The sequence below is a fragment of the Oreochromis niloticus genome, linkage group LG8 (assembly GCF_001858045.2).
Source record: "Oreochromis niloticus isolate F11D_XX linkage group LG8, O_niloticus_UMD_NMBU, whole genome shotgun sequence".
NCBI lineage: Eukaryota > Metazoa > Chordata > Actinopteri > Cichliformes > Cichlidae > Oreochromis > Oreochromis niloticus.
In genome coordinates, this window is record NC_031973.2 from 18161384 (window position 1) to 18175208 (window position 13825).

Here is a 13825-nt window from a genome sequence, read left to right on the forward strand (position 1 = left end):
CTACGCATGACCTCAAAAGATATGCAGATACACCAAATGTTTTCACAGTGTTGTGTCTAAATGTTCAATGGAGTTTGTCCTTTGTGTCACCTGTAAGAAGACTGATCTGTGCCTGAACGTGTGGAAAGTGTGCTACCGGTTTTAAGCATTCAGATGCAAACAATTGAGCTCAGGTTAGGTAGCACTTCAATGTGAATGTTAAGGTTTGAGTTGCAAAGGGTATTTCGGGGCTCACCTTGTGATTTCTGAGGTATTTCATCCAATGAGTCCTAACCTCAGCCCAATGTTGTACTTATTATTATAACTTTGTGAATGACAATCTCAATGAACACTGTACAAGATGTAAAAAAAAGAAAATATCTGGAGAGAAAATGTGAAAATTTCTCTGTGATATACACTCAGTAATTACTTGTGTGTCTGTGTGAGAGCTTAAAACCTGCATACAGTCATGAGAGTGCAAGAGCGCATCCATGCGGGTATGCACATGTGCAAATAACACCCAGAAGCTCAAATGAAAAATAACCCCGTTGTTGTGTCCTGTGTCAATAACTAATAAAGCAAGACACTGAAGAAGAACCAATGGGAACAGCGGGTCATGTTGTTGTCTGATGTGCCTCTGTGTTGTTGTTGTCTCTCTCTTCAGGTTGTGTCATATCACGCGTGTGTATGTGCGCTTTTTTCATTCTTACATGTTATACACTGTGTCTCTGTCCTCTCAATGCCGTCTGAGTGTTGTGTTTGTGTTTGTCGTGTGTGGCTTAATTTAGTTTTTTCCCTTCCTATTGTGTTTTACTCCCTACCCCACGGACCTCCACCTTGGCAAACAGAAGTGCACACTGCAATTTATAAAAAAATGTTTGACTATAAACAACACCTTTCTATTTACACCTGTATATATAATATGTACATATACTCGCACACTGGTTGTACGCACTAACAGTGGCATTTGTCCCTGCTATGCCGTGATGTGGCCACAAGGATTTGCAAAATTACAAGTACATATGCACCATCTCTAATCAGCTGGTCTGCACTGATACTTTAACACATTGTGATTGCAGTGCTGGACATCACCTTTCCAAGGCCCAAGGTAACTGGGGTCACTGGAGCCATCTGTGTCAGGGGATATCACTTTGTGAAACATGGCACGCTTAACACTAGCAAACATTTTAAAGAATGGGTTGATCAAAAAACAAACAAATAAAAAATCGACCTATAAATTAGTTATAATAACAGAGTGCTAATTTACAAAATAAGCGTGTAATGGATCTGAAATACTATCCCCTGACCGTATAACTGTGCTTTCAGTGCCTAGTGTAGTCCAAAGATTAGGACCTTTTGTATGAGTACTGTGGAGAAATCAGAAGGAACATAAGCTGCACTTGGTGACTGAAACACTTACCGACCAGACAGAAAGACAAATGCTATGACAGAGTTGACCGAAAAAGCGGCTTCATGTTGTCTAAGGTAAGCGAGCCTCGAGCTGTCCGAGCCTTTCAGTTAGAGGTTGCTGACATCGCTGCAGTTTTTAATGGTTTTCTATATGTAATATAAAATCTAGGTGCTACAAAGATCCCTCTTTAAAACAAATCAGGAGTCCATTGAGCAAAACAAGTGCTGGGGTTATTAGGATGCTGCTTAGGGCTTGTAATTTGTAGGTAAGCGATGTATAAAAGTCTTTATTGTTTTAGTGTGTATTTTAATGTTGAGCCTTGTGCACTGGGGGAAGAGACTGTACTAAGTGCTTACAGTAAATACCAAATAAATTTCTTTATTTCTCTGACACCTGATTCTCTAGTATCTGATAACAAGATTCCATGTCTATAAGCCCCGTGTTAGACAAATGACCTGGCCAAGGTGATGTCAACCTCTTTCCTATTGAGGGGAAAAAGATAGCTATATAGGAGCATTCAAACTTACATGACTAATCTGTTAAAATTGTGAATCCGAAGTTTTGAAAAATCAAGAAAATGAACAAAAAGCACTGGGTTTATGACAGTTATGATGGTCCCTGCTCTCCACTTGTTTTTAAAGAGGGATTTCACGCTGACTAAAAATCATTCTTGTGTGCTTTATTTGTGATTTATTTTGTAGATATATGCATAAGGTGTTTTTGCCAACTTATTTTCTTAGCTTCTCAGATTCTTTTGTTGGATTGTTGGCCATTTGACTTCCTACGCACCCAGTGCTGTATGCATGGCTCACTAAGGTCAAACGGTCAATCACCCCCCTCTGATTGCTCACTCCAAATCACTCCTCCAGACCTTCTTCAAGGAGTTTATATTGGCTTCTGTCTCTCTCTTCTTTGTCTCTCTTCTTCTCCACACTCTTTCCTCTGTATATGTATATGAGTTTTTTTTGTTCTGTTCTGTGTTTCTAACATGTTGTGTGCATCTTTTATTAAGTATTACTGTGATGTGATATCCAGCAGTTTTGTAAAAAAAAAAAAAGTATTTATTTGAATGCTTTATTGTTTCGAGGTGTATGTGTATGGATTGAGTTGATTTATGTTAATTTTAATTATATTTTGCTGTATTCTATATTTTGTTTTGGTTTGTTTTTCTCTTGATATTGTGTTTTGTACAAGTTGTTTTTGTTGTTTTGTGTTTTGTGACTTCCCTCGTGTTCTTCCTGTGATCCCCTTTGAGTTTCACCATCACCTGCGATTCGTCTTTTCTGAATCGGAGTGACAAACAAAACTGCCAACAAAACAGCGGAACGAATTAACAGAAAAGTGGTGCAAATCTCGCTGGTTAAAGGCATTCTCAAGAGCATATTTGGCCAAAACGTTCACTACTTATTAGCAAATCCGTACTATGTGCAGTAAATCTGTAGAGCATTACATTCATTTCAGCTAACATGAGCACATTGCTAGTAAATGTATAAAACTCCACCCACTATAAGTCAGTCAGTCATTGTTAGAGCAGATAGCTGCTATCTAACAATGGGGCCTTTCACTACAGCTGATGCAACAACACTGTGAGCACAACACAACCTTGTTTGTGGCTGCTTCCTACAAGGAGGGCTCAATATCTACATGAAGTGTTTTGAACCAAAAATACAGTGGGAAAGGAAACATAGGCCAGTGTGCTCATTCTTAGATGAATTGGCTATATGTTAAGCTAAATGCAAAGTGTCATGCATTATAATTTAAAGGTACTTTTGTAGCTGGAAAGAGTTTTAAATGAACTTCTTTGTAATGTGACATTTCCCACTGTGATCAAAATAGAAAGTGACTCAATAGTCACTCACAACAGGATGTGATCACCGAGGGTACAAAGTGATTTAAATGTGGCTGAGAGGACATTTTTGTTTTGGCCATTTGAAGTTCATACCAAGTAAATACAAAATGGGCTGCTGACAAAGCATAATGCAAGGCAATTCATGATTCCACATAAACTTCATGTGGTCAACTACAATGTATCAGTGATATCAGAGTATTTGCTGTTGTGTGTTTGTGTTAAACTGTTCGGTTTTGGCCAAATAGTTGTCCAAATTACCTGAACATCGGACGTTACCGTTCACAAGGTGTTGGGTAATTGGTGTTAGATTTTTTAATACTTATTAGCAAATCCGTACTATGTGCAGTAAATCTGCTGCATTTTCATGGAAGGATAAGTATATAATTTATTTAGAGACTTTAAACAGATACGATGCTGAGGTTTACAGGAAAGAAATGCTCTTCATTGACATTTCATCTGCTCTTTTTTTACCCCATTGTTTAATATTGTTAATTTTGACACGGATTAAAGTTAACTGTTGGCAGAAATATTTTTCAAGCCACCACAGACCTGTCTGTTGTTTCTGTCTGTGCTCGCGGTCATTACCAGAGCGACACGCTAACTCTAAAAGTAACTCCTCAAAGCCTTTTCCCATAACCCGTGTGAAAGTGTGTTTTATGTGGTAACACTTGTCAGTCCTCTCATGTGTTCTCTTTACGGTTGACACAGTATGTAAAACTCGCTCTACATTGCCATGCATGATCTGATATTTGTAACAATACCACTGTGTGTGTCTTACTGTGTTTCCCCTATCATGCTCTGCAAATATTCTCTCTGAGCCAGATTTTTACCGATACACATATATGCACAGCGTATATTCACGTATATGTACAAGAAGCAGGGACATAAAATATTAATTGGGTTTGACATGAACTGCATAGGTCTGACCTACATGCTACAAACTAGAGTATGTAGGATACAGCTGGATGTTATATCTTCTCTAGAAGATATAGTAGGAGCTGTATGTAGTGTATGCACATATTGTGGCTTCAGTAATGGTCATGACCAAATCAATACATTTCATTATTGGTAACAGGAGATCATACGATCTTTAACAGGCAATTTATACCATGTAAGAATGATCCAGTGTGTAAGTGGCCATTCTTAGAAAAGAATCAAACAGTCATTGAAGCTATAAACAGTGATAGAAAACAGGTTATTGCCTTCACAGTGTGTTTTTTAAGGCTATTTTTTGAGTCAGTCTTAATTTCACATGATTATGTGCTTGGTAAACAGTCTGGCAACAATATTTGCAGTGCTGTCTCTGTTCCTCTGTGTCTTCCCTCGACATAGTCTTCTCCTTGTGTGATTAACACTCATTCTCCATCCCATCCCCAGGCCGCCACTGCAGTGCAAGTGTAACTAAAGTCTGACTCTAGGTAGGTACATACTCCCTCTATAGTGTAAATTAAGTGTGACTTTGGGCAGGAATTATGTCATCACTGAATACAGTGACAGCCAGACTCACCGTTTCCCTTGATAGAGAATCCCAGAGCACAAAACCACAGATGATTGTTGTTGTAAATGCAGCAGATAGCCCAGAGAGGAGGAGAGCAGACTGTGAGAGACTGCAGTGGCCGAGACATGATTAACTTTTTTTATTTTCATTTCACAATATTTCTTCTTCTTGGATTTTTTTAAACAAAGTCTGTATGTGACAAAAGCAAACTAATGCTAAACAACCATCACAACCATGTTACCGACTGATCTCATCACTCTCTATCACTTTCACCTTTCATATAATCAGCAAATGGGAACTGCTTTTCTGTCTCTCAATTTCCATTTTTACTGATATGTCATTCGGCAAGTGTTACGAATCACATTAAAAAGCTTGATTGAAGAAATCAGTTTATTAAATGTCAAAGAGATCATATTAAAGCCAGAAATTAAGAAGACCACCATTACCAACTTTATTTCAATATACACTCACGGGCCACTTTATTAGGTACATCTTGCTAAAACCGGGTTAGACCCCTTGCTGGTCGAGTTTGATGATGATGATGATTTTATGATCAGCAGTTGCTGGATATTTCTCTTGCACATCCATGGTGAAAATCTCCTTTTCTACAACATCCCAAAGGTGCTCATTGTGATGCTGAAGAAACCACTGAGATTATTTGAGATTTGTGACATTGTGCGTTATCCTGCTGGAAGCAGCCATCAGAAAATTGGTACACTTCTGACCATGTTCATAAAGGGATGGACAACTAAATATCACCAGCACTATTACACAACCAGCACTTGAACCATTCATGGGTTCATGCAGTTTACACCAAATTGTGACCCTATCATCCGAATTTAATCGAGACTCAGGTCAGACAATGTTTTTCCAATCTCCTGTTGTCCAATTTTAGTGAGCCTGTGGTAATCATAGCCTCGGTTTCCCGTTCTTAGCTGACGGGAATGGCACCCATTTTATCCTTCTGCCACTGTAGTCCATCTGCTTTCAGAGATGCTCTTCTGCATACCTCAGTTGTCGCAAGTGTTTATTGGATGCTGTTCCCTTCCTGTCATCTTGAAGCAGTCTGATCATTGTCCTCTGGCATCAACAAGGCACCCAGAGACATGCAGCTCAATAGATATTTTTGCTCTTTTGGACCGTTCTCTGTAAACTCTAGAGGTGTCTGTGCAGGAAAATCCCAGTATCAGCAGTTTCTGAAATCAGACCGGCTTGGTGCTAAGTCACTGGGACCAACAACAAAATCCTACAAGCCTAAAAGCACTGATTTGCTGACATGTGATTGGCTAGCTAGAAACTTGCCCTAATTAATGGTTGAAAATGTGTACCTAATAAAGTGAGTGAGTGTATATGAAACATAACTATTACGTGAGCAGAGTGGAACACTTAGCATCCTGCACAGTGATCTTTAACAATATATAGAAAATACTGGAAGGAATTTGTGACTTAAATCAAACCCTCGTCTTTTGTTAAAAGTTCTTATAAAAGATTCTTTTTTGTGAACCCCCATAAATCATACCTCAGATCTTCAGATCTGCAGAGCATTAATCCAAATTACTGCAAATTAGAAGTTGCCTAATATTGAGCCTTTACAATTTTTCTAAGTCTTCACGATTATGACTATTCTATTTCCCTTTATAAAGAAAAGAAATCATCTTTTCTTACGTGTGAGTCTGAACATTAAACTTAAAATCATGTTGGATTTCAAGCATACATTATGTCATATAAAGATCTTTGTTTGTTAGCTATAGGAAAGGCACCTTCAGATTATTTCAATTTGACTATTTTAACTGTTAAACAATATTAAGAATAAATAAGCAGAGATGTTTGAGTTTTGATCTTCAACTCTCACTCTAAAAGTACACTATCAAGCGTTGTTCAGTTCCAACAACAAAACAGGTTTGTTTGTTTTTTCTCCTCCCGTGTTGTACTCAGTCAGCAGTCTTTCTATACATGGCTGCCACTTGATGAAAACTGACAGTTTGTCTTGATGCATTTGCGTGGTATGAGAAAAACATTCCTCTAACTTAACTTGAGAATGAAGCAGCACCAGATTTGCCAGGCAGCTTTTCAGAAGTGTTTGTGGGATGTTACGCCAAATATGCATCATCAGTATGTCACTGAGCTGCCATCTGACTAAAGTGTTTGAGTAAAAAAAAAGAAATACTTTTATTTAAGGTTGGTTATCTAGAGTGGTAGAATTGGCCACTTTGACCCTGAATATTGTCATATTTTTCCATTGCAACAGGAAGACTCAAAGGGTGTCACGCTAGATCAGTGAGTGTTATTTGTTGTCTGACTGCGGCCTTATGGTGGATGGAGTTTGACAAAAATTTACATACATAACTTAAGTGTACAGAAACCACAAATTCTGCTCCGGCATCACAGTGTTAGCGCATTACATTGATTTCAGCTAACATGAGCACATTGCTAGTAAATGTATAAAACTCCACCCATTATAAGTCAGTCAGTCATTGTTAGAGCAGATAGCTGCTATCTAACAATGGGGCCTTTCACTACAGCTGATGCAACAACACTGTGAGCACAACACAACCTTGTTTGTGGCTGCTTCCTACAAGGAGGGCTCAATATATGCATGAAGTGTTTCGGACCAAAAATACAGTGGGAAAGGAAACATAGGCCAGTGTGCTCATTCTTAGATGAATTGGCTATATGTTAAGGTAAATGCAAAGTGTCATGCATTATAATTTAAAGGTACTTTTGTAGCTGGAAAAAGTTTTAAATGAACTTCTTTGTAATGTGACATTTCCCACTGTGATCAAAATAAAAAGTGACTCAATAGTCACTCACAACAGGATGTGATCACCGAGGGTACAAAGTGATTTAAATGTGGCTGAGAGGACATTTTTGTTTTGGCCATTTGAAGTTCATACCAAGTAAATACAAAATGGGCTGCTAACAAAGAATAATGCAAGGCAATTCATGATTCCACATAAACTTCATGTGGTCAACTACAATGTATCAGTGATATCAGAGTATTTGCTGTTGTGTGTTTGTGTTAAACTGTGCGGTTTTGGCCAAATAGTTGTCCAAATTACCTGAACATCGGACGTTACCGTTCACAAGGTGTTGGGTAATTTATGCAATGGCCTGTTTATTGGTGTTAAATTTTTTAATATCTACAAATCTTTTGCGTTTATGTTTTTTGAGGAAAAAAAGGCATATCATAACTTGCATTTTCTTGTCTTGTCTTGTTTGTCTTGTCTCTGTCTGTCTGTCCTTTATACGTCTTTATGATTTTCATTTATTATCCTTCATTTTCTTTTCTCTTCACTTTTGTGGTTCTTTTTTTTAATTCCTTCTTTTAACATCTTCAACCTCATGTTCATGTTTCAAAATTATGAAACCTTCATAAAAAACCATCTGCATATGGGAATTTGTCATATTATCTGTAAACATTTCACTGATTTTCTTTCCATTTATTCGTACATGACATAAAAAAATACAAACAATTTATTAAACTGATTTATTATTGTATTTATTGTCTTAAAGCAACCGGCTATGAAAAATCTCGCAGTCTTAATAACATATCGGGAATGACTGGGTCTGCACTGCGACTCGCTCCTATTACTAGCCCGCCTTTTGAGACCTATGAGGCTCCAGGACCTCTGCGGCGCTGTCGTTCCCCCATCCCCTCCATTTTGTAGCAGAAATTGTGTTAATGATTGGCTGATAAGAGATGCAGCAGATTAGCCATGGACCAATTACGTTGAAGCCTCCATTTGCATTGTACGCCATGCAAATACAATAGCAATAACATACAATGAGCTCGAATGTAGAAAGAATGAGATCTTGTCTTGTGAATCCAATGGTTTATGAAGCATGTTAGGTGGAGTTAAATGCAAAATTTAGCTTTAAAGATACGTGGTTATTTAAATAATTACAAGTAATGTAAAACTGATTGGGGCTGCTTAGTGAATAAAATAGTGCCATGCATTAAGAAGGTATTATAGAAATGTGCTCAGTTACATTTTCAGATGATCATTTTTGCGCATTCTGGACCAAACTAACTTAGACTCCTAACACTCTTACAGTGAAATAATCACGGAACAAGATACATGATATGAATAAAATTACTGAGCCACATCTCTTAATCTTTGAATTCAGGTGTTTCAGGTGTCCCATTACCACAGCTGGATGAAATCCTTCATATTTTTTAAGCAATTTTTAAGACATTTCACCTCTCATTCAAGAGACTTTTTTCCACTTCTAAAACATGTAACTGTTATACTGTAATAGGGTGCCACCTTTGCAATAAGTGAGTCAGTGAAAGGTCTTCCCTCCAAGATAGTCCATAATCAACTGTAAGTTGTTTTGTTGTAATGTGGTATTGCGTATGGTCACAAAGCAGGGTCACACATAAAGGTCAATAACCTCCAAAGCTCCTCTGGTATTAACATCAGCACAAAAATGGTCAAGTCATAGTCATAGTCAAGCAGCTCCAGTAAGTGTTATATGTAAGTGGCTTAGTACTTTTGTCCATATTGTGTAATTTAGTTTATTTAGCCAAAGACAAAGAAAAAATAATTTGTAGATTAAATTTTACTGAACAGATTTTTATTTTCTGTAAATATATAGCGAGTGAACACAGCGCAGCGTAAGCAATCCACAATGGGGAAAAAAAACATATCCTGTGTAAGTCTCAATTAACACTAAATTCATTTTGCATCTTATTGTGATGTCATTGGGCACTTTATGCTGATAGTTTACACAGCAAAGTTAGGAGATGTCAACAAAATCAGAAACAAATGAAAGTAATATGTGTTTTATTGTACCAAAAGAGCTATCTAATTCTGAGTCTGAACATGTCTCTTGAAAATAATAGTTTCTTATATTATATTGCTGTTAGGAGCCAATACATAGGATCATTGTCTTGTTGTCTAATCCTTTGTTAGATGCTTGCACATTCACTTGATCCACTTGATATTGTTGTTATTCTAGATGTCTAATATACATAGTCACAAAGAAAAGTATTGTTTCATTAGACACTTTAAATGATTTGAAAAAATTGCATTAAGAAGCTTATGCTTATGATTAACATAAGATTTTAAAAAATCAGATTTTTTTGCTTTCCGCATTTACTTCCCTGTAGAAGATCATTTCAAATGATCCACTGGATCATTTTGCATTGCTTTGTAATATTTCTTCAAATGCACTGTCACATAATCGCCACGTAACAGCAAAATCTAAAACTTCAATTTACCCACATGTCAGCCAAATCCTTATACCAGTAAGGCAGACATTCACAAGGTCTTTTTTTAAGCTTTTTGATAACATATTATAGTAAAAGGCGATATGTGAGAAATTTTACCATTCAAATATCTATATATAATTGATTATTAACTTTGCTTGTGTAAGTGGGACTGCTTGGCTCAACACATGCTAACTGGTTATTCTGAAATGGCCTTTGGCAAAGGAGCAAAATCTTCTGTTTTATGGTAGCAAATGACTGAGTCGGCCTTTGAAGAATAATCAGGACAGTGATATAAATGAAATATGCACTTGTAGGTCTAAAACGTTTTATAGAAATTTAAATGCAAAGTATTTATAAACAAGAAAATTAGAACAAATGTACAATGTCAGATATGGACTTAATTAACTATACAGTTAAATCAAATGCAAGCACTTTACTAACAATCATTGTTAATTTACTCACTCTTGAAGCTTGTGTGTCGGCATCAGAAACGGATAATATTACAAAACAAGTATACAATGAAAACATTGGACCACCTAATCAAACTTGCCTCTTCCTTTTTTCTAAATCTAAGTAATTTCTTCCTCACCATTTATGCTTTGAAGGTTTTTTTTGACATTTTATTTAATAATTTCAAATAAACAATCATGTTTAGGTGAGCTGTCGCTATAATTTTTACCTTCAGCAATCTCAATCAAAAGCAAAAAAAAAAAGATTTAAAAATAGTGAGACATTCACGAATGCAATAAACATGCAACATTACTTTAATGCTGGAAAACATGCTGTGCACATACATATGTAAATACACAGATATATTTTTAATCTAAAACACGCACAGACTTAGCAGGCAATCTCCTCATTATCTTTGATTTAGCTGTACCAGCTGTAAATGTACAAAAGTTATTCAGATGACACGAGCCATTTTTCTTGTTTTATTTCAAGCCAGTATATAGACTTTTTGATGTCCGGGCTGTCATTTTAAATCGCTTTAGTTTTTTAATGATTTTGTATTTTTTTCATGAATACTGTGTATTTCATGGCAAGAAATGACATTTTAATGCCACTGGTTGTCTAAAATAACTATTAAAAGAATACAATGTTGTAAATTGTTCATAAGATTCTTAACCAACAGGAACAAAGACTGAAGAGAGAGAAAAAAATAAAAAAACCAAAATGCTTCAGAACTAGTTTTTACAGACGATTGTAGAAGGAAAGTATTTCCATACTTGTTTTGAAGTCTTACTATCCACATGCTTCCAGACCCCATATATTTGTGAACCTAGATATGCAGTGTTTACATGAAAGCTGTGACATCACTTGAATGTTTTGCTTGAATCTGTTGTCGAATGATGTTTTAGTGTCTGTCTTAGGATAGATTTTGACATTCAGGCACTGTAAGAAGTAATGCTTGCCTGGCTTCATCTGTTGCTGGTTTTGAAGGCCATCACATATATTTTCAGACCCTAAGTAGTTGTAGGTTGATTCACTTCATGATTATGATGTCCGAAAATTACAACATTTTAGTGTTGTCTGAAAATATCTGAAACCGCATGCCGAGATTTAGTTCTCCTGTGAATGAAAGCATTTTTGATAGATCCTTGATGTAAAATGTCAAACTGAACTTGTACAGTTAAGATAGGAAAACTCTGGGATAGGTTTTTCAATTAATTTATCCTGCAGAGAAGTCTTTTGTGAATGAAATGAATCACTGATTGGTCTAGATCACATGCTCACAGATGTTCTTAGTCCACACGAGCAAATCTTTTGGAGTATAAGGTTTGCTCGCATCGCTTCTCAGTGCTCATTAAACCTTTTTTGTGCTCACTTACTGTACTGTATTATCATAGAATGTCTACGCAATCTATAACATCCCCATTTTGGATGTTATAGTTTGCAGATGCTTTGACTTCAGATGTTATGCAACTTTGTGTACAATGTAAATTTTGTGTTACAGTAAAAGAACATGTCCATCCATCATTTACAGTGTCTGCAGGGGATTGTTTTGCTCGAATGCTTTAACTGATTAACAGCGAATGAGGGGAGTACCACACCTCACACAACCTTATCCTAACATTAACACTATAAGAGTACTGTATTTGTTTATATTCATTTTGTATTGCCTCTGAATCGACTGACTATATGTTGAGTAAAAAGAGAAACGAGTAGTTGTGGCAAATGCAAATAACGTAGAATCCTCCGAAGCACCCAACGAAACAGGCAGTATGCTGTAAGTGCCTCTATGAGGCCCCAGTAGGCTTAACTTAAAGTTAGATTTAACTAGCTAGACCTTTGATGTAATGCTTAATAGGTCACTGGTTATTATTAAATATGTACATATCTGTATCTACATATACATTAAAGCCACAACCTATGTATGTATACAATATGAGGTTTAGGGCAATAAATTCCATAACCACTGATTCTGATCTCATATGCATGTAAAGTGATGTTTGGCTTTCCCTAAAAATCCTAAAAGTCCCATGCACAAACTTGGTTTCCAGTTATAAATAATTACTTTTGAGGTATGTTTGCATATTTTTTTTATTATCTTTTGCTTTACTGTTATCACATGATTAGTTTTTTTTTAATCTATGTAATTATCCAGTGACCTGTAATGATGGCTTGAAAGAAGGTTCAGAGTGTAAGTTTGGTATTTGCTTTGATAAGAACTGATTTGAGTACATGTGCTTTATGTTATTCGATATAAACGTACAATGAGTATGAATATTTCAGTGATCACGACTAATGTATAAAAAAAACATTTGATAAATGTGCAGCTTTGTGGGAAAATATGCTGAACTGTACTGTAAAACTCTTCTAGAAAGGAAGAGAATGAAGCTGAACTTTAGCTCTGAGAAGGGTGGAAGTGAAACTGTGAATTCAGTTAAAAGCCTGTGTGTGTCACTATTGTGCATAACAAGATAATTAGACTAACTTGTAGTGGCCATTAAGTGGATGATGAGTGAATAAAATCTCAAAGTCTTGGACATAGCAGAATAAAACAAATGATGTCAATCCACAACAGGGGAAAAAATAGCCAAACTGTTTCTTGAATTTGCCCTAAGGATCAGATTTATAACTAATGTACAGATTAAAATAATGCTTACACCACCCTTTAAACAAATCAGGCAGTAATATTTACATTTATAAAGTGCTGGAGCAATATAAGAACATAGGAATAATGTCAAAGACACCTGTATTTGTTATTTGTGTAATGTTAAAGATATTTCTTGTAGTTTTATTTTACTTATACCACATTTATAGCTTTGTAGCTATGTTGTGTGGAAATGAGTGAATAAGACGAAGACACAGTCAGAACTGCATATTTTGTCCCCAAAACATCAGATCCTAAATGAGGCTGTCACAATGTCAGATTTTCACAATAACAATATTATTGCGATATCTATCAAAATGAAAAAAAGAAAACAAAGCAATAACAACGAATCTCATTCTCCTTCAACTTTGTGCACTGTGTAGTTTGTGTTTTTGTGTATTTTTGGGCAGTACACAAAGTATGAGTCTAAGGCTGTGGAAGATGTCTGCAAACATAACTGGAGTAAATTGAGGAAAAAGATATTAAAGTATAATTTATGACCAGACAAATAATATTGTTCACTGTCCAATAGTGGCTAATGTATTTATATTCATACATAGGAACTCATATACAGTAATGGTTATATGTCTGCATTTAATACATCTAAAAAAAATACTTTATTGATATTAACAGAATTCAGTGACTTCACTTCATGTCTCGGTTAAATTAAGATGTACTGAGCAGTAATTTTAAGCTTGTAAGCTACATTTACTGCAAAAGTGACTTTTGCTAGTTATGAACTGTGCTGTGTTTTTTGGGGTTTGTTTGTTTTTTTGTCT

At 36.0% G+C, this 13825-nt stretch overlaps 1 protein-coding gene across 5 annotated transcripts in view; it reads left to right on the plus strand.

The window, feature by feature from the left end:
* Positions 1-13825, plus strand: part of kcnc3b (potassium voltage-gated channel, Shaw-related subfamily, member 3b) — a 53516-nt gene that overhangs the window by 33238 nt on the left and 6453 nt on the right. For 2 of the 5 annotated variants that reach the window (XR_003221446.1, XR_003221447.1), the window contains one exon: positions 644-4657. The exons of 2 other annotated variants lie outside the window; for them this stretch is intronic. Coding sequence is in view for 1 of the 3 variants with exons in the window: in XM_025909991.1 (XP_025765776.1) it covers positions 644-664; positions 8251-8405 (176 nt within the window). In the remaining 2 variants the exon portion in view is untranslated. Of the gene's footprint in view, positions 1-643; positions 4658-8250; positions 13361-13825 lie in introns of those variants that run through there. One more of the 5 variants, XM_025909991.1, reaches the window with a different exon arrangement.